Raw genomic sequence first — 21,584 nt, 5'->3', positions numbered from 1 at the left:
AAACTTGGAAAAAATTTTAGCTGACTGTCCCTTGGACAAAGGTCTTCTATCTAGAATGTATGAAGAACTAAAATCATTAGCCCCCCCAAATTCAAAGACCCAATCCATGGGCTGGGGATTTAGCTCAGCGGCAAAAGCTCCTGCCTGGCAAGCGCAAGGTCGTGAGTTCGGTTCCCAGTACCGGAGAAAAACCAAAAAAAAAAAACAAAAAACAAAAAAAAACCAAAACATACCACTCTTCTCCCCACATCAGCCACCCCATCTTGGACTTCAAGGTCCTAGCAAGGTAGGAAAGGTAGAAGTCAGAGAATTTGTATTTCAAGGGAATGGAGAGATACCTGAGTACCTTTTGCTTCAATCCTGAAGGATGGGAATCTCAGCTGTTTACAGGTTCCTGCAGAGCTGTCAGTGTAGCTCAGTGGCAGAGTGCTTTGTGCACAAAGCTCTGGGTTCAATCCTTAGTACCCCCAGCACCACACACACACACACACACACACACACACACACACACTAAAATAATGGCATTAATAATTATTATTCCAAGAGGGCTTAATAAACATCTGGGTCTGTGAGATATATACATATGTATACATTTAAACTATATAACCATAAGTAGTTTTTATTAGCCCACATTTTACAGATCGTAAAACTGAGTCCTAGTGAGGTTCAGCAAACTGCTTGAGTTCACAAATTCAAAACAGGCAGATTCTAGGTTGGAATCCATGTCTCTCAAACTAGAGAGATCACATATAACCAGAAGCTAGAGTGTAGAACCACCAATCTTTGCACTGGCCAATTCCATCATTCATCCAGTAAAAATGTAATTGAATACTCACAATGTACTCAGCACTAGAGACACAGCAGTGCACAGAACCTTTGCTCCCAGGGAGCAAAAGCAGGTGCTCAGAACTGACCTAAGATAAGAAACACACCTGCCAGGCAGTATAAACATATATGCCTCCTCCCTCACTATGGAGTAGGCAGTTGATCTTTTGTGATTTCTTCCTGTTTGATTTGAATTACTGGAATGAAAGCATTTGTAAAAGTGAAGGGAGTTTTGTGGAGGACCACCTAGGTGACTCTCCCTGAAAGAGGAGCAATTGCCTCCATTTTGGCTGAGTCTGACCCTATTTCCATGTATTGATATGTACAGAGCTGACTAGGACCCTTTCCTTATCCCTTCAGTTGGCTTTAAGCAATGCATATCAGTCTAGCCGAGGTGCTGATGGTAGTCTTTGAAGAGGGCAGGCATGTTTCCCCCAGCACCATGGGCCAGGATGAGGCAGGATGTGTTAGCCAATGCTCTACACTGTCAGCTGGGATAAGCCTCAAAATAAAGGCTATGACTTCCGGGGACTGGAAAGATTACATATCAGAGTTGAAGCACTGATCTCAAAACATTAGATACAATCTCAATTGTGTTATGCAGATTACTCTTTCTGTATATCTTTCTCTCTGCATATGGCAGAGGTGATTTCAGGCCTCCTACCTAGTCCAACTCCTGGCACTCATGTACTTCTTACCACTCTCACAGTCTCATCCTCAAGCCACTCCCTTTTTCACAAATGAATAAAATCTGGGTTCAGTCCTGGGTATAGGCCTTTGTTCTAGATGGCCATCATTGTAGCTGGACTTAGGACCCCTTGGCTCCCCATAACTATAAATATGCCTTAGTGTCTTCATTCTTGCCATGGGTTGCACTGGGAGTGGTAAATCAGAATTAACTCACTAGAATTCCAGTAACTTTTCATGGGACTACAAATACAAACTTCCTGGGCCGCAACGAGGACTGGGAAAGCCTCTCTATAGAGCTTCTCAAGTGCCTTCCTCTTCCAAGCTATCATTCCTTCAGGGAGGGTGACTTGGGGTTAAATCTTTGGTTTTCAGTATTTGATCCTGTTAGAGGGCTGATGGCTCTGGAAGTTTCACCACTGGCTGAGCACCTCCTTACAAGCTGGCCGTGCTTTCTTTTCTTCCTGTCTCCATGGCTGTGTTGGTTTGGGGTTTATTTTGCAAGGGGAACAATATAATACAGGACACATACTTTAAATGATTATTTATAATAGTCACCCAAAGAACAGTATACAAAAGAGTGCAGGAAATCTGTCCACACACTAAGACCAAGGAATCCAGCTGAGGGCCTGGATCCCACAACAATGTCCTACATGAGTTGAGCTGAATACCCAGAGCTCATAACAATGCCTCCCACGAATCCAACTGGAGGCCCAGAAGCCATGACAACATCTCAGGCAGACCTGTTTTGTGGATCTGCTGGGAAGGCCCAAACGTCAGTGGTGGAATCTACAAAGTCTGTGCCAGCAGGATAAAGGATCTGTGCTAGCAGGCTGAGGGATCTGCACTGGAGCCAGGAAGTGATGCTCAGAAGAACCAGAGCTCCCCCAAAAGGTACCACAGCCATCCTCAGCAACAGTGAGGTCCCGAGCTTCTCCGATGATCAGGATGGCCGAGTTCCCATCAGGGAAGCCAATACAGCAAGCTTTTCCAGGAGGTTGGCAGTGCACCATCTTCCCCTCCGGAACCAGGAAGCTATGCTCAAAATGAGGACCAGAGCTCTCCAAAGTGAACCAAAGCCATTCTCAGTGCCAGCAAGGTCCCGAGCTCCTCAGAGGATGAAAACAGCCAAGTTCATCAGGAAAGCCAGCTCCCCACAGCCTCTCTCAGCTCCCAACAGCCTCCTTCTTCTCCAGGTCTGCCTTTATGCTGTTGGCAACAGTCCTCAGGTGGGCTTCCCACACCCAGCACCACAGTTACTCAGTTCAGCTGGGGGTTATAAGTTGACCACCAGTTATCAATCCACTACAATGGCTATGCATTGAGTTTGCAAGGGCTAGGCTGAGGCTCACGGTCACCATCACACTCCACCAGCCCAAACCTTCTCTCACCAACTCCCCCAAAAGAAAGGCAGATTCCTTCATGCCTCCAACTAAACAAGTTCTTCCAACTTCCCTAGCAGAGGAACCTTTGTTGAAGGAGCAAGACCTGACTTGCAGAGTCCTCTCTGCAGGGCTAGGATAAAACGTTCTTGGAAGGGTAATGAAATAGTTGTTGAAATCACAGGACCACAGCTGACTCTGGGGGGTGGGAATGGAGTGTTCTGTCCTGTTTATTTCCTATCTTTGGTATGGGTGTAGGAAATGGTCACTTCCTCATAAAGAGCAGCTAGGACTGCTTTGCCTGGCTCCTATTAGGAAAGAGGGCAGATTTAATCAATTAATGACCTTCAAGAATGAGAAAGAGGATAGAGGATAGTTATCCCTGACTTCCTTTAGGAACAAGATTTCATTTTAAAATTAATGATGCTTAGACAATTTATCCATATCACTGGTGCTGTACTGTCTCTGCAACAGAGCAAATTAGTACCCAATTAATATTGCCTGGGATTTGTTTCTCCTGCTCCATGGTGTCCCAGCAGGATTGTAAGTGCCTCTGATGCAAGTTATGTTGCCTGGATGCCCGGGGTTGATGATGCTTACTTAGAGCTTAGATGCTCAGTATTTCTTAATTACCTGAAGATCACAGCTAAGGAGCACAATCAGCCTCAGAGCATGAGGAAAAATAAACACTTTTTTTTTGTGCATCTGAAAAATATCTGTCAACAGTCTCCTCACATCTCCAGAACAGGATAGAGACCAGATGCAGCAGAGATCTGGATACGGTCTTATCTGGTGGGAAAAGGGCTTAAAATGATAAATATTCTGGCTGGAATATGATAAAATCCAGAGGCCCCTTCCTGGGCCATCATTAATTTTTTAAAAAGCCTATTAATATACAATCTTATCAGAGAGATTTATGTGCAGTTGAAAACCAAGTTATTTTGAGCTGAACAAAATGAGAGCTCAAATTACAGTGGTATAGAGTAAGCCTCTGACACATCAGTAGATGTCTTGGTAAGTTTTTCAGAACAGTGATTTTTAGAGGGGATAGGATTAAAGAAAAACCTTTTAAGACATCAAATAGGAAACACATTCTACGGAGTGTTTAGCATGTACAGGTACTGAATATTTCAAAATTTATTAAACAAACACTGCACTTACACTCTGTCAAGCACTCTGCTCAGTATTTTGTGAGTATGGACTCTCGTTTCTTTTTCCTCGTGCTTTGAGGCTGAGTGTGTGCTTTAGCTGTGACTACAGAGTGATCAAGAAAAGCTAAGCAGGGGTTAGGGTTGTGGCTCAATGGTAGAGTACGTGCTTAGTATGCACGAAGCCTGCGGTTCACTCCTTGACAATGCTGGCACGCACATAGGACTGGCACCTGCTTTTGACACGTTACTCAGTTAACCTCAGTCCCTGGCTGTTTGGGCAGGTGAGTCCCCTCTGCTCCTCCCAGCATCCTGCTTGCTCCTCACAACTCTGCTAGCCTCCTTTGACTTAGGCACTGATGTTCTGCCACTGTTTGTTACTGATGTTTTGACTGTCTTTGATTTCTAAAATAAATTTCATGCAATTCAACCTAATACTGCATACATTTTAAGAATAGGAAATGGTTGTTTGAACTGGTTAAGTAACTAGTCCTAATATACAGGGAACCCATAATAGGCTCTGGATTTAAAAATTAAGCTTGTCCCCTTGTGACCTGCTCAGCATGGTACTTCCCACCAGATATTAAGAATATGGGCCTGGGAACCAGCTACCTGGGTTTGAAATTCAGTTCCACCAGTTAGTACATCTGTGCTTGAGGGATAAAGGTTTGCCCTTCACCAGTCTTCTCACTGGAAAAATGGAAGTAATAGTAACAATGGTGTGGGACAGTCCAATTTGTAGGCCTGTCCTGATGATCGAATGGAGAACTCTAAATAGTTTAGGATAATGCCTGGTACAAAGTAAGCACTTCACAAAGCCAAGTTTTATAATCTCCAGGTTTCTTTTAACACGTTTTACACACACACACACACACACACACACACACACACACACACACCCCTGGGAAAGGCAGTGGAGAAGACCTTGCTATTTGTAGAGGCCCAGGAGAGACTGGAGAGTCTCAGATAGGGCTCTCAGGAGACTTCCCCGTGGTGCTGGAACTGAGACTGCAGTGTAGCCTGAGTTTACCTCAGTTTTGTCTGTTCTTTCTTTTTAGGGGGAGGGAGATGTCACTTCTGAGGAGCAGGCTGGGACCAATCTTCTTTGATGGTGGCCAAGCGGCCTCAGGAAATTCTGATAAAGACAGTGATGTGAGCAGGAGAGAAGTCATCTTATGCGCCTGTATGGTTCTAAACTTACTTTCTCAATTTAAATTAGCTTGTGATAGCCATACAACCGGTGTGCCTATGCCATAGCTTGCAACCGCATGGCCTGTGCACCAAAAGAACTTATCTAGGGAACCCTTGAGAAATTCATAAAAATGTCTTCTAAAAATGTGTTTGTACTTTAAAGAAAAATGTATTTTCATCACCATAGGATTAGCACATATTATTTGTACACTACCAAAAAATTAGCACGTTTGCATCAAACTCTGTGGCACAAAAGCCAAAACCTCTGGTTACCCTTCGGCTGGGTCTTCCAGCTCAATGCCCAGGGACTCAGTGCCCGTGGACTCTGTGCCCGTGGACTCCCCGCCCAAGGACTCCGTGCGAGTGGTCCTGCTCTTGCAGAGCTCGGTGAACGGCACTCTGCTGTCCAGCGGCCTGGCTGTAGCAGGGTCGCCCCGAGTCCCACGCGCCCCGCTGGGCTCTGTTCTCCGAGCAGCTAGCCTGGTGGGAGAGAGGTTCTGCTCCCCGGGGGCCTCCTCCAGCTACGCCCCTGCATGGAAGCCCCTGTCTCACTGAGACTGTGATAAACGCCCAATGAACCGTGGCATCTGCAGCCGGCTTCACTTTGGGGATCTATCCTGTTGGCAGACACGCCACGCCCTCTGCCTCCTAGGCCGAGCCCAGCGTGGCCTGACTAGAGGCCTCCGGCCCTCGCACGGCCCCTGGTGACACACCCCATCACACCTCCCCACTCGGCACGGGGAATTCCGCGTCCTAGCTCCGGTAGCAGGAAATCTCCAGGCCGAGTCCCGCCTGCCCCGCGGGCTGGGGTCGTCAAGCCCGAGGGGCCCACTCTAGGGCCGTCTTCTAGGGCGGTGTCTCCGACTCCCACCCGCATCCCCACGCAGGCCCTCCGGCCCGGGCGGAACCTCGCGTTGCCCGCGCCGAAGGAGGCCCCTTTAAGGATTGGTCACGTGCCAGTGACGTCATACCCGGAAGCGCTGAGGAGGAGGCCGGGCCGCGCGCCCACTCTGGGGTCCGGGTGTCGCTGAGCGCCCGTCCCGCCCCCTCGCCCCTGACGGTGAGGTGAGTCCAGCCGCGCCCCGCGCCCTCTCGCTGGGCGGCGTGCGAGAGCTGGGGGCGGCGAAAGTGGGGTTCCGGGCTCGGGCGTGTCTTGCAGGGGCTGTGGGCGGCCGGGACACTGCATCCTGCGCGCACGCGGGGCCGGGTGGCGAGCCGGGGCCCTTCCGGGGCGGCTGCGTACGGCGGCGAGGGGAGTTCGCCCCGAGAGCTGGCTGAGGGGCTGCTGCCTCCCGCGGGGGCGACGGCTCCGAGGCCGCCCGCTGGGCTGGGTGGTTTCTGTTAACCTCTTCCCCCCACCCCGCTTGCTCGCAGAGTCGGGAGGCGGCAGCATGAGCTGGTCACCTTCGCTGCCAACGCAGACCTGCGGGTCCTGGGAAATGAAAGAGCGGCTGGGGACGGGGGGCTTTGGAAACGTCATGCGCTGGCATAACCAGGTAGGCGCCGTGCGGGCGGGGGTCAGGCCCCGGGCCTCGGCCCTGCACTCTGAGTGGATGGGAGTGCTTCCGAAAGGGAACTGGGAGAGGACCTCAGGCTGGCTAAGCTGACTCGAAGCTTTTCGAAGTATGGCGCCGAAATAGAAAAAAAGAAAATGTCCCGTCCCTATTACATATTTTAGATCTTAGGTTTTTGCTTACTCGGAAGAACCTGCACCAGCAGGGAGTGGTGGGCGCACACCTGTCATCCCAGCGCTCGGGAGGCTGAGACAGGAGGGAGCACTGTGAGTTCAAGACCAGTATAGGCTGCGTAGTGAACTCAAGGCCAGTCTAAACTACAGAGCAAGACCCTGTCTCAAAAAAAAGGATCATGGACGAATACATTGTATATTGATACATGTTATAAAGCCTACAAAGAGAAAAATTTAGGATGAGAATAATGAAATATTTTACAAAACACTTTTAAATGTACTTACTTAAAATATTTTAAATACCTGCTCATTAAGATCCCTCCCAGTATTGCTTGTACTGTACAGCACAAAATACACAGATCCTCGTGAAAAAAAGAATGATCTGTTTTTTAAAGAGAATGGATGGCTGTGTGTATCCATCTCTAATTCCAGCTATTCAGAAGGCTGAGGCAGGAGGATCCCAAGCTGGAGCCCAGCCCAGGCAACTTAGCTAGAGCTTGTCTTGAAAAAACATAAAAGAATGTAGTTTAGTGAGAAGGCCTGGGGTTCAGTCCCCAGTACTGTAGGTGAGGGGGGGGTGTGAAAATTCACACTGTAGCTAATTTCTATAATTTTGAATGATTTGGAACAAGTTCTTTTTGGACCTAATTAGAAGCTTCCTGTGTTTGGTCCTTCTGTGTCTGAGGTGACTTTCTCAGAGGTGTCTGTTCTCCCATATTTGGTTTGTACAGGCATTAGAAGGTCTGAAATCCTCTGCAGGAATCTCTTTAAGATAGTAGTTCATAATGCAAGTTATTTTCCCAAAATTGCACGATCTGATCTATAATCCCACCTATGAAGGGCATGTAACCTTTGGCAGCTCCGTCCTCCTGCTGTGGGACTCCTCCTTTCCTCTGGTTGCCTCGAGTACCAGGTGTGGCATGTGCGTGGCCCATGATGAATGATTCGGGGAGAGTGTTGCATGGAAACTTACTTCTATTTTATTACTTTGGATTCTGGCCTGGGATACTACCTGGAAAACACATACCCAATTTGGAGACTGTTGCTCTAGGAAACCCTCAGTGATCAAACAGCAAAAATTAATAAGTTCCTGACCTGAAATTCAGATCCAGCAATTCAAATCCTTGAAGGAAGCGCTGGTTTTAGTCAAGGGCTGTTGAGCACCTTCATGTCCTGAGGTGCTGGCAGACTCCTGGCTATTGCCTGGGAGCAGCAGAGAATGCCACAGACATGGTCATTCCAGTCACCTCCCATGTCATTTCGTTGGAAGGGACCTGGGGCCGTGCTTGAGACTGTCAGCTGTGAGTATATGCTGGGATCCCTGGAGAAGTATGAGGACCGGAGCTGGGTGGTTGCATATGGCTCCATGGGTGGTAACATTCACATGCCCAGCTTGGAAACTGGGATTTCAACACACCTTGTGGCTGAGAAGGCCTTAGGAAACCTAACTGCCTGAAGTTTGTCCTGGTCAGAGGAGAGCCAGGACCAACATTAAAACAGAAGGGCCAGCTCCATCTGTGGCCCCACATAAACCTAGTGTTTAGTGGTTCTGAAAGTCAGCCAGAGACACGCTGGTTTCCTTTAAAAAGATTGTGTCCATGTGTTCCCTGTGTCTCCTATCTCTAGCTCAGAGTGGCCTCTGGGCTTGAAAGGAGATAGGCAGATGGAATTTGTGTTTGGCTTTATAGGTAGGGACATGTATTTTTATGTTTGGTTTTATAGGTAGGGACATGTATGTATATGTAGATTAGTCCCTAGAATTACTGCTTCTCAGTTCTTTCTCTTTTCTGAAACTTTAATTTGTTCTTTATTTTTGAAAAGCCAAAAGCTGGACCCCTGTCTTTTGAGGCCCATCCTTATCTTGTCAGTACCCTGCCTTGGTCCAGCATTGCCTTTTTATGGGTCCTGATGTGGACAGGCCTCCCTCTCGTCAGTGTGTTGGATAAATTCTGCCCATGCCTCCAGGACCTAGGCTACCTCCTCCTAGTCCCTCCATAGACCCTCCCCTGAGAATGTGGTCGTCTTTTGAACTCGGCTTGGCTTGTTTGGTGTCTCTTGGTGACCATCTTGTTGGCTGTGGGTAGGAGGAGCATCCCATCAGGTCTCTTGGTTCCTGTGAGCCAGGGCTGCATTGGACTTTGGGTTTCTTTGATTCCTCTATAGCAGAGATTTTATATATGTTGTTAGGTGCATAAAATCAATCACACAGTTCATCCATAAGTATTTATCAAAACTGTTAATCAGCTAATTATAAAAGAACACTCCGCTTATAAGTGTAACTGAGGAGCGGACCTGATGCAGTGAGATCTTATTCTGAGGTGGAGCAGCATCCCCAAGAAAGTAGCACTGCAGTGGGCAGGATTGAAGGGCTGGTGGGACTGGAGGGAGCCTGAGGAGCCAGGTGGCTCAAGACAGAAGGCAAGAGTCACCCTGCTGGGAGTCATTGACAGTACCCTGCCTCTGTCCAGCATTGCCTTTCTTGTGTGTCCGGTGTGAACAGACCTGCCTCTCCTCGATGTATTGGATAAATTCTGCTCATGCCTGCAGAACCTGGGCCACGTCCAGCTGAGGGAGTTTTCCTTTGGTCTGTAGGCAGAGAGGTGGAGGAGGTTTGGAGGTATTGAAGAGAAGTTTGTTCTTACTGCAGGGATGGATTAGAAGGGACCCAGGCACTGGGTGTGGCCTTGGAAAATTTTTGTACGCTTCTAAAAAACTGCCCTGAATTTCAGTGCTGACCATTTCCACAGAGTAACTTATTCTCACCAGTGACAATTCCAGGACACCAACAGTTGAACCACCTGTTTTCACGAAACTCCTATTGAATAGTCGGCTCTCAGGGCTGCTTTTAGGCATCACCAGTGCTGCCCAAGAATGTGGAAAGACAGTTACGAAGCTGTGAGAGAAGTCGTGGAGATGGGGAGAAGTAGGTAGACTTAGAGACACTTTCAGGTAAAATGCACAGGTCTGGGTGGTAGGTAGAAGCTAGGAAGGGGAGGAAAGGGAGGTGTGGAATGTGGGCAGATATTTAGTGGTGCTTGCTGATGAATCTGCTCAGTCCAGGACACTCTCTGCCCTCCTGCACTTGGCTGTGGGTTGTTCCTCCATTTGGGAAGCCCTGAGGGCTGACTTGGGGTTGGGGAAGTCTTTAGTTAGCATCCAAGATCAGAAGGTGAGCAGAAGGCAGAGCATCTGTGCAGAGCCTCTTGGATGCAGAGAAGGTATTGGTTACCTGGTCAAGAGTAAGTGCATATGCAAACACGTAAGTGCATGCTTAACACACATATACCTTGTGCTTTGTCTCATCTGCCAAGTGAGAGATTTCTAGTTCTCAAAGGAGAAATTACTTCGGAGAGCCTAAGCATTGGTACCATCAGTCAGAAAAGTGGGGCCTGACATTCAGACTCATCATTATTGAGAACCTACTCTATACCAGCATTGGGCTAAGTATCTTACGTGGTTTTATCATCCACTGCTGAGAATTGAACCCATAGCCCCATGCATGCCAGGTAAGCACACTACTAAGCTGTTGCTGGGAAGATGCATCTCTTATGTGCTTTATGTCCAATTTTCATAGTAATTCTCTCTCGTTGTTTTTTTTTTTTTGTGTGTGTACCGGAGATTGAACTCAGGACCTTGCGCTTACCAGGCAGGTGCTTGTGCCTCTGAGGTATATCCCAGCCCTCAAAATAGTTCTCAAAGGAAGTATTGTCTGTTCCCATTTTATAACTGAGGAAATAGGCTCAGGGAGATTATGGAATGTGAGGCTAGTAAATGAAACTGAAGTTAGAATTTGCAACTTCTCAAGTCCTAGATTCTCCCCTGTGACTTCTCCAGCTGAGGGACCAAGGTTAGGGGACCCTCCCCCCTGTTCCTTCCAGAACATTCCCTGTGTTTTGTAGGTACTCCTTTGTTCTCTGCAGTCATTCTAAATCATTTTGAAATACTGACAGAAAAACCCTTTGGAAGGCAAGATAAAAAAATCTTCTTTGTTAAACAGAGAACTCCAGAATGAGTACAGATTGTGCATTCTTAATCCAGAAATGCTCCAGAATTCAGAACAGCTTGAGGAAATGGTACCCCAAGTGGACTGTTCCATACCTGGCCTCCTGACGTTTCACAGTCAGAATGCAGATGCACTGTAAATATGTATAAAATCACTGTCAGGCTACATGTGTAAGGTGTTGTGAAGCAAAAATGAATTGAGTGCTTAGCTCTGGATCCTGTTCTAAGATACCTCATCATGCATATGCAAATATCCCAAAACCTGGGGGGGGAAAAAAAAAAATCCCAAATCTGAAATACTGGGTCCCAAGCAGTTTGGATAAGGGTGGTATAACAACTGACCACAGCTCCGTTTTCCCTGGTTTCCCAGATTCTCCACAGCGTGGGCCATGACAATCCCTCCTTGGTCTATAAACCCTTAAATCCCCAGCCCAAGCCTCAGCACAGACTATTCCTTGACATAGACAAGGTGATGTTTTCAGTAAACCCTTGTTATACATGAAAGAAGAAGAAAAGAGATAAGTGCAGCCTGCAGCAACTTTTAGAAGTAAAGGGCATGGCTCACCATCCTAAACCTTGGTTTAGATCCCTATTCTGCCACTTGCCACATTCTTAACTTTGAGTCACAATTTCCCATATATATTATGAGGTTCTAAGATACTGATCCTCTCCGATCTGGATCCCCAACCCGACCAGCAGGACATGGGGCAGCTCCTCTCTGGAAGTGTCTAGAGGCCTCCCAGGATGCCTTGAGGTGTCTGTCTCCATGCACTTGATAGTGGCCAAGAAGTGCTACCTGGAGGTTGGGGTCACGCTGAAAATGAAGGAGGTAATGAATGCACCTGCTGTTACAAGGCAAGGTGTTGTCAGTTGTCTTTCCTGTGAAGCAGTACTGACTTTTCCTGGATATAAACGCACTTCTGCTTATCTGTGTGTTTTAACGTTTAGATCTCATCCAGTATCTCATGTCACTTCACTGTGAGCTCTTTTCCAATCGTGGAGATTGCACCTCTTCGTATTAAGCTATATTTCCCACCATTTTTTACTTTTTATTTTGAGATGGGGCTTTTGTAAGTTGTTAAGTTGCCCAGGCTGAGTCCAAATTTGTAATCTGCCTACCTCAGCCTCCCAGAGTGCTGGGACTACAGGTATGCACTACCAGCCTGGTTTACTAATAATTTATTAGGCATGAGCCTGAACTCTGTATGAGATACAGAGGAAAAAAGAGAAGACTGTCCTTCACATACTTGCCTTCTAACTGAGGTGATGAAATGAATGTGTGGAAATACACTGAGTAAGTCTAGATGTAGGCACTAAATTGTATGGCAGTGATAATCAGTTATCTCTTATAGAGAGCATGGAGTGCCATTTATTCCATGGTCTCTCTTTTGAATGCTCAGAGGCAAAATGGGACTTCAGCAGGATCTTGAAAGGAGTTTAGATAACCAGACAGGAAAAAGAAAAGACAAGTCAGCTGGTTAGAACAACATTTACATTGGGCCAGAAAAAAGAAGTGATAGTGCTGTAGTTTATCCAAGGCTCACTATGAGTCAGAGACCATGATTCATTTTAATTGGCATCATTGGAAAAGTAGAGTCATTTCCATTATGGCTGAACCCAAAGCCTAAGTAGTGTCCCGCAAACCACACATTTGCCATGCAAAGGAGGAAGGAGTCATACCTTTCTCTCAGAGCCATGCTCCTGGTTCCTATAGGTGAGATTGGAGGCCTTTGGGCCCACTGGGTGCCTGCACCATAGGGAGGAGGGTTGAAGTCACACCTCTCTTAGAATGACTAGGCAATGCTGAGGGAAAATGTTTTCATCCCTTGTCGAGAAAGGGAGGGCACTGCAGCCAGCCTTCCCAGTTGGGCTTCATCCCCAAATCTTTTGGAGCCCAGCTTTGCACCTTCTTTCTTAAACACCCAGAGTCTGAGGGGGAGTGAGGAGGTTATTACTAATTGCTCCTTGTACCACTGTGGCCTGTGTGGATGGTTGTATGGGATAAGGGTCTAGGTGTAGCTCTTAGCCTCCTGCGTGTTTCTCTGGCCTATTAAGAAATGAAGTTTGGGAACTGGGTCAGCCTTTTGTTTTCCAGGCACACTGCATTTTGATCACCTCTGCTGAAACACCTCTTGGGAGCCATGGGAAGTCTGAAGTGTGTGTCCCCTCACTCCCTGCCTGTTTTATACCTTATAAAACACATGTATATACAAGTGTTTTATTTTCTTGTATAAAAAGCAAAGAAGTACAAACATTAGGACCTTCAAATTCAGCTGCACTTGTATAGATAAATACTGTTGTCTCCCTTCCCTGTTATCTCAAAATACATACCAATTTTAAATTTTGCCCTACCAGAGCAGTCTGCTTACTAGAAAGCTAGGTACTGCGGTGGTGCAGGCCAACTTTGGGTTTCCACAGAACTGAGCTAGTACTCCCCGGGGGTTCGCAACAACATAAAGTAAGTCATCCATTACTGTTTGAGCTTCTCTGCCGGTGATGAGCAAACTCCCCAAGGCTTGCATCCAGTATTCTCAGGCTATTTTTGTACCAGTCAGTTGAATTTTGCTTTCAGGAGCAGGTATATTTTTAGTAAGAAGTCCTTCTGTCTCAAATGAAATATTATTCATGGAAGAAGTAGGTGTGGGAGTATTTTGAGGAAAATTTGTACATCTCTATCTCAGCCATCTCCAGGTCTAGGAAATCAGGGTTCTCCTGCGGTTGTAAGACTGTGCTGAAGTCCTCACAGGACAAAAGTTAGTCTTGGTCTCTGCTCAATTGTTCAAAGGTTTGTTCAGTGTCCATATTGTTAGATTTATTGTTTTTAGTTTGAGTCTGAAGATTTAAGGCCAGTGTCAAATCATCAGTCTTCAGTATCAATTTTCTATACAAAAATCTACTCCTGGTTTCTGGGTGGGACCAGTGACAGCTGTGTGTTAAATCCAATATTTGTGTTGGACAAAAGACTACAGTTACCATTGTGTAGCCTGACAGATTTCCTAAATCATTTATACCCACATTTTGAGTCTGATTATCTGTCATGTGTTATGAAGATGTATTGTTATTTGTGGTAGACAGAGTAATAGCTCCCCGCAAAGATTTCCTTGTCCTAATCTGGGAATTCCCTGAACCTGTGAAAATGAGAGGCTGCATGGTAAACGGGAATCAAGGTTGCAGACTCAAGTTGTTAATGATTTGGTCTTAGAGAGATTGTCTTGATCTTCTGGTGGGCCTGGTACAGTGACAGGGCCCTTAGAAGTAGAAGGGGGAGGTAGGAGAGGAGGTATTAGAGTGAAACAAGATGAGAAAGACACGACTGGCTGTTTCTGGATTTGAGGATAGGTAGAGAGCCATGAACCCTGGAACATAAACAGCCTCGAACATGAACAGCCTGTGGGCTGCAGAAGGCAAGGAAGCAGATTCTCCCCTGCAGCCTCCAGAAAGCAAGCCGCTGTGCTCAATGTCAGATTCTGCTGTAGGGATAAAGTTGTACTGTTTAAGGCATGAGATTGTGGTGATTTGCTGTAGCAGCAACAGAAGACTAATACACCTTGTGTTGAAGCTAGATAAGTGCAGATTTTCCAGTGTCTTGGTTTAAAACCTCAGAGTCCTAAGGTGGCCATAGATGAGTGGCTGCAGAGGGCTAGAAGAGCTTAGGAAAATGAAGTGACTGCTAATGGGAATGGGGTTCTTTGCAGGACAGTGGACATGTTTTAATATTGGTTGTGGTTTTGGTTGCACAACTCTGAGTATCGCCCAAACCATTGAATTGTATATTTTCAATGTATTAATTATATGTTGCATGAATTAACATCATTATAGCTGTTAAAAACATGTTAACAGGAGACTGTGGTGCACTTTGACTGCTGTAGCTGTGTGCATTGCGAGGTCTCGCCCATCCTCTGCATGTCTGTTGAAGTCCCACATTTCATAAAATGAGAAAACTGGGAAGGTGGTCTGACAGGACATCTTCCAAAGGGGCAGACAGTATTACTCATGTCAAATGTGGCTGATTTTGAAGGTGCATTTGTTTGTCTTTTGTAGACTGACATGGAGAACTGTGTGAAGGTGAGAGTATCATAAAGTGTGAAATCTGTAGACTTTTGGTAGTCACCTTGCCATCCAGTTGGCAGTGGTGCATCCCCAAGTCACACTTCGTGCAGGGCTCCAGAGACAGTGATACAAGTCAGCTTGCTTAGTGGTGCTTGGATCAGCTATGGCTAGGGACACTGGTGTCCCTCAGCCATCCTGGAGAAACCCATGGGCCAAAGGAGAGAGCAATGGCTTAGTGGTGATGGCTGGAGTACTTGAGCCAGAGGCGTTCACTACGTTGACATCAACACACAGCCTCAGCCTCCCACCTGTCCTAGGGTTCCCCTTGGCTTCGTTGTGCCCCGACAGAGAGAAAGGCAGTAATCTTCAGGAACCAGTTACTCAGCTAATTAGCCATAGAAAATTTGACTCCCTTCTCATCCTTCAAGAAACCACAGTGAAGGATGTGCTGCTTCCTGGTGTAGAGGCCAAAGCCTATGGAGATGGACATGTCTATAATTTCAGAAAGAAAAAAAAAGGAAATCTCTCCCCATAGAGAAGAACTAACTAGTATGAGTGCACTGAAGGAACCACCTCTTGCAGGAACAGAAAGGAGACAAGGTCCTGTGCTGCATGACTGGGACAGATGGTCTGATCTGGATACAGTGTCACAGGCATGAGCTGTGGGAGAGTGGCTGGGAAGACAGGTGGGAGCCAGGCTCCAGAGGATTCTAAGGGCAGGATACCTGCATTGTGACATGGGAGACCTTACATCAGGGTCATCCAACACCTACTAAAGGCTGGACACTGCCAGTGCTCATCTCTATAGCAGCCTGGCAGATGGCTGGCATTTTTACCTTTTTCTAGGGAAGATAAGTCAGAGATAAACCACATGGTTTGCCAAAGTCCTATAGCCGGTAGCAGACAGAGTTGGAATCTGAGCTGGCCTGCATCCTGTCTACTCTGTTAACTTGTATTTCCTCTAGAGACAAAACTCTTACATGAAACACTGAAGTTGCTCAGTGTGACATTGGGTTAAGCTATATGGAAGTACCATCTTTATAGGTCAAAATGGCCAGTTCATGGCCAGCCAGGCATAGTAGCACATGCCTGTAATCCCAGCACCATGGGAGGGTGATGCAGGAGGATCTCAAGTTGCCAGCCTGGGCAGCTAGTGAGTTAGCAAGACTTCATGTCACAGTAAAAAATTTAAAAAAGGCTGGGAATGCAGGTCAGTGTGAAGGCTCTGGATTCAATCCCCAGTACTGAAAAAAAAAACAGTGGCCAAATATTAGCAATGTCATATGGTTTAACCTAATACAGAGTGAGGTGGGGCTTAGAGAAATAGAAACCTCCATGGACAGGCATAGACAGCAGAGGTTTCATGGAGGAGACAGGGACAGAGCAGGCTTTGTAGACTCTAGGTGGGTAGAAAGTGGGCGGGAGAAGGGTAGAGTGAGAGGCATGTGGTAGAGATACTCCGGACTCCAGGGGTCAGTACCCCAGGGCTTTCAGGGAGACCTGTGACCCCTTTCAGCCACAAGAGGTGATCATGTGCTCAGTACATTCTGCTAGTCCTCTTCCTATAGGAAACAGGTGAGCAGATTGCCATCAAGCAGTGCCGGCAGGAGCTCAGCCCACGAAACCGGGAGCGCTGGTGCCTGGAGATCCAGATCATGAGAAGGTGAGTCCTGGGCACAGAGCTGCCAGAGTCACTGCAGGGGCCTGGGGACATTGAAATGAGATCTATACCACTGGGACCCCAGCCAGGCTGTGCAGATATATGGTGTTAGCTTTCCCATCAGTGGGACAAAATACCTGATGCCTGCAAATTAAACGAGGAGAGGTTTATTTTGGCTCACAGTTTCAGTGGGTTCAGTCCACTGAAACTAAGCTGACTGAAGGCAGAAATGGCATGGAGGAAAGACATGGCAGCAGAGAGTAGAGGAAGGAGCCAGAAACAAAAATACACCCTTCCAAGTCATACCCCTGGTGACCTGCCCCTTCTGACCAGTCCCCACTTCTGATCACATGAGACTTTTGGGGGATATTTTAGATTGCAGCCATGACAGATGGCTCTCCCCTTTTAGAGACTCCTGACAGAGTGACATTTAAAGATGTTACTGGATCTTAGTCATGTTCATTTTTTGTAGTAAATAATTTAAAGTAGTTATTATATGTAAGTGCAACGACACCCACCTGAAGACCCAGCTACTTGGGAAGCTGAGGTGGGAAGATCACTTGGGCCCAGGAATACAAGGCCAGTCCTGAGGAACATAGCAAGGCCCCATCTCAAAAATAAATAAATAATCGTAGTGTGAATTTTCCTTCATCACCGGAACAATCCTTCCCCTATATTTCCAATTCTGGGGTGGTATCTGACTCTCCTGTCAGCTTCCTGCTAGTATCCATTGCTAATAGAGTGGAGACAGGTCTGTCACTTGCAAGGTAGATGCTGTCTTCCCAGCTTGCAGCCAGTAAGACAGCAAGCAGGTACTCCCTCTGCTGGCCTCATCCAAAGAGCAGGCACCAGCACACGGTGTCCACTCTGAGCCACATGAGCTTAGAAGACCCTGTGTTTTCTCTGCTTTTAGAAACAGTTTTGCAGAACACTGAAGACTTGAGATGGGCACCATTAAATGACACAGGTGCAGCGACAGGGTGCTTGAGTTCAGGGTGCTGGAAATAAAGCAGGTAGCTGCTACTCACTTAGGTGCAAAGGGAAGTCAGTCACCTGGCTGTGGGCCCTGCCTTCCTCTGTATTCTCAAGGGCCCTCCTGTTCCCAGGCCTGGGCGAGAAGGTTAGCTTGGCTGGGACATGGAGGAGAAATAAGTTCATGCTGAAGCCCGGATTCTGCCCTCACTGGTTTCTCCTTCTTCCCAGGCTGAACCACCCCAATGTGGTGGCTGCCCGGGATGTCCCCGAGGGTATGCAGAACTTGGCACCCAATGACTTGCCCCTGTTGGCCATGGAGTACTGCCAAGGAGGAGACCTCCGGAAGGTAAACTTTCAGTGGTACTCGGCCCATCTGGGCAGGACTAGGATACCGGGAATGGAGGAAAGGGGATCTTTTCACCAATGTTATCACCAACAAGCTCTGGGAGCCACAGTGACTGCAGCAGACTGGGCCTTCTCACACGCCTCCCACCCCCCGGCCCATGAATCACATGCTTTGATGCGGAAGCCAGGGAAGGACTCTGTACATCCTGCACCATGATCACTAAAATGACGGGGAAAAACCCATCATCTGAGCTGAGCCATAAGGAGAGACTGGATGAGTTCCAGCACTTCTCTTCCTTTAGCTGTCAGGGGAACCTTGGGCTTTTGGGGTTGGCTTCCCTGCTGTCCTTACAAGGAAAGGCTTTTTCCAGGTGTGAGACAGCATAGCAGGAAGGGGGCTGACTTAGTCACCCAGGAACCAGGCTGTGGTTCGGACCCACCTCTGACTCACCTGGGGCTCTGCCTTCTCCTGCCTCATATCACCTCCTCTGAGAGGCCAGAGGTTGACCTCAGGGACCGTTCCCTCTGCCACCTCCAAGATGTTCTCGACAACCTGCTTTCACATAGCATCACAATTGGTGGCAGCTGGTGATCTTGGTACACGATAGGATTCTTATATTATTGTCAGGCACCAGGGCCCAGGAGTATGACTGTTGCTGGGCCTCATAGAGCCCAGCAGAACTTAGGTCTGTGACATTGGCTGCATCAGTGTAACAGCAGGAAAAGAGAATGTTTCGATTTTTCTTTTTAATCTGCTGTTAGCACAGTTCTTCTCAGCTCTTCCTTCCAGAAAGTCTGTGACTTGTGAGAGTCAGGGTGGCAGGTGCCCAGGCTTTTGTTCCATCTGAGTGTGGCAGTTCCCAGGCACACTGTGTACTTTTCTCACTACTCTTACCTTACAAACTGGAAATTTCCACAAGGGTCTGTCTGCATGAGTGACTGTCCCATAGTGGGTCGTGGGCATGTCCCCGGAAAGGTGTAGCATCAGGCAGGATATGAACACAGTCATTGGCATGACCCAAGAGCAGCACTGATAACCGATGAGAAATGGAGAACTTGACAGTTCTTTCTATGTTTTCCTGACCTTGTGGCATTCATCCGTCACTGGCTGCGGTTGTGTGGAGATAAAGCCATGGTGTAATCGTGTGGTGACTTGCTGCTAGACAGCAAAGAGCGAGTGAGCCAAGGGCAAAGATGATGACAATGCCTGATGTGGGCTGCAGGCAGATCTGAAGGAAGCTCGGGGAGGGAGCACCCTAGGGGCCTGATCTTAAAGTGCAGTGCCAGGGTGGGTGCTGTGAACCATATGCCCTCTGCTCCCTAAGTGAGGCAGCCTGTCTCCCTCATCTAAAAATCTGTACCTGTGGGCACAGAGACACTCTTGGGCCACACATAAGCAAATGCCAAGGTCAGAACTGACTTAAAGAGTTAAGTCTGGCAGGAGGAAGGATGGCTTGCATAGCAAGACCCATTCTCAAAAAACCCCAAATGAGTGCTACATAGATAAACAGACCCTTAAATGTTAAGGAATGTAAATATTAACCCACGGCCTTGAGCCTCAGTTGGGAAGTAACTTTTTCTGCTGTCTCTATTCAAGGCCAACTTGAAGCAGCATGCTGAGCCCCTCAGCAAATGGAGCAGCCTAGCAGGCCAAGGGCTAAATGTTGGATGTGCATCAGGAGGTCTTGGCTTCCACTTCTGGCCCTGCCTGTAATCCTATGTGTGCTGCAGATGTTGAACTCCACTGGTCTGTTTCCTCATCCTTGCTCCAGAGAGTCGAGCACACTTAGCTCTGAGGGCACAGGGAAATATATGAGGACACAGGCCGAACCTTGCCATGCTGGTCCACACAGAGGTTAGCCCAGTGCGGGCTCACAGCAAATGTGTGCTGAATGTTCCTACTTTGTCACTACCATCGGGCAAGCTATGTCAGGGAAGTGGTCAGCGGGTGGCTATGGGACTCTCCAGAGCTGACACTCAGTTGCAACTGAGCTTAGGCCCTGGCCTCCTCCACACAACTTGTGGCAGCAGATGAGGCTTGAAACTTCCTCACCTCAGAGCGAGTCAGACAGTCCCTATCAGGACCCATGCTGTGAACTTGGGAGTACCTCAGGACACTGCCTCTGCTTTCTTGACTTATACCAGTTTCCACCAGCTCTGCTGCCCAGGGCTCTGCAGAATCAGGTCCCCAAAGCCCAGAGCCAATGCTCACACTCAGAGGGGCTCAGCAGTTGGTGCACAGTGAGGCTGATTGGTAACTTGTGACCACTCACACTGATTTTCTTTTCTACTCTTGGCAGTACCTGAACCAGTTTGAGAATTGCTGTGGCCTGCGGGAAGGAGCCATCCTCACGCTGCTGAGTGACATTGGTAAGCCCCAGCCCTGGGAGGCATTTGTGCCCCCAGGGAGACCATGTGGGATCTTGTGAATCCCTGTGGAGCACAGAGGAGAGCTGCCCTGATCCTGTGGTCTTTACAGAGGGTGGACAGAGAATGGAGGGCCCCAGGGTGCAGGAAGGTCAGTGAGGGGCTAGTCAGGCCAACACTGGACTCAAGCAGCTCTCCCTTCCTTCCGGATGAAATCATGGAGAATAACAGATTTCCTTTCCCATTCAGAGCTCTGCTCCCTGCTTCCTGGAAAGGCCAGTGATAGAGATGGTTGTCATTTGCATGAATTCCATCCTTTGGCAGTGAATTTTTCCACTGTGTGTTGCCAGCTGCAGACATAGGAAAAAGCTGCCCTTGTTTAACCCTTTGGTCCTGCCAGCATCCTCAGAAGAGGGTGTCTGTGGCACTCTGAGAAGACCACGTGGCTTTGGGAGAACGAGTTGCTTCATAGCAGAGTGTGTCTCCTAGTGCTGGGGCTGACACCAGGGGAATAGGGTGTGAGAGTCAGCAGCAGTCTGGGCCTAGGGAAGTGGACTCCACAGGTTCCACTAAGTCCTGCTTAGGACTTTTTAATAATTTCTAGGGATGTTGATGTAAGGTGATAATGTAGGATCTGAGAGTCAAAGTTACTCAGAGTTTATCTTTGAATATTTGACCTAGGTTTGATGGATAATACCATTTTCATACCTCTGCATCTCAGCCTTTTGAAACTCTGCATAATTTTCATTTATTCAAACCTTTTTTTGTCAAGTGTTCAAATATATTGAAAAGTTAAAAGAATAGAGTGGATGAACTCAGGCACCTCCCTTTGCTCCTTCACCAGTCATTCCCATTTGCCACACGTGTAAGCTGTGTTCTCCAGCCCTTGGCCTGGTGCATTGGAGGGAGGGAGACAAAAAGGAAATGAGGGGAAAAGTCACAAAATGACATGTATTATAGTTGATACAGTGTGTCAACTTGAGGAGTCTAAAAACTTAACTAAGTAGCTCAGCAGTTCTACATCCTGGCCCTTCCTGCTCTAGGATGTTGTTCATTGTGTCAACTTGAGAAGTTTAGAAGGTTAACAAAGTGACTGAGCAGGGGCCGGTTCCTTACTTTGTATTTGTCATGAGCCTGTGCAAGAGGAGGGCATGGAGATGATGTGAGTGCTACACGCCCCCTGGGTGGGGGAGGTCTGCTTAACATATAAAGGAGGGAAAGAGGCTTGTTACCCTGCTTTTTGCTTTTGCCTTTTGCTGTCTTGT

At 47.6% G+C, this 21,584-nt stretch overlaps 1 protein-coding gene across 1 annotated transcript in view; it reads left to right on the top strand.

Moving 5' to 3' along the window:
* The first annotated feature begins 6,204 nt into the window (after positions 1-6,204).
* Positions 6,205-21,584, top strand: part of Ikbkb (inhibitor of kappa light polypeptide gene enhancer in B-cells, kinase beta) — a 46,683-nt gene continuing 31,303 nt past the window's right edge. The window contains exons 1-5 of the mRNA XM_005410510.1: positions 6,205-6,298; positions 6,608-6,729; positions 16,541-16,635; positions 17,836-17,953; positions 20,253-20,322. Coding sequence (XP_005410567.1) covers positions 6,625-6,729; positions 16,541-16,635; positions 17,836-17,953; positions 20,253-20,322 — 388 coding nt within the window. The 5' untranslated portion in view covers positions 6,205-6,298; positions 6,608-6,624. The remainder of the gene's footprint in view (positions 6,299-6,607; positions 6,730-16,540; positions 16,636-17,835; positions 17,954-20,252; positions 20,323-21,584) is intronic.

Source organism: Chinchilla lanigera, unplaced genomic scaffold (assembly GCF_000276665.1).
Source record: "Chinchilla lanigera isolate Chin_1 unplaced genomic scaffold, ChiLan1.0 scaffold00135, whole genome shotgun sequence".
Classification (NCBI taxonomy): domain Eukaryota; kingdom Metazoa; phylum Chordata; class Mammalia; order Rodentia; family Chinchillidae; genus Chinchilla; species Chinchilla lanigera.
The sequence above is the reverse complement of the archived record's forward strand: the minus strand, read 5'-3'. Positions and strand labels throughout refer to the sequence as shown.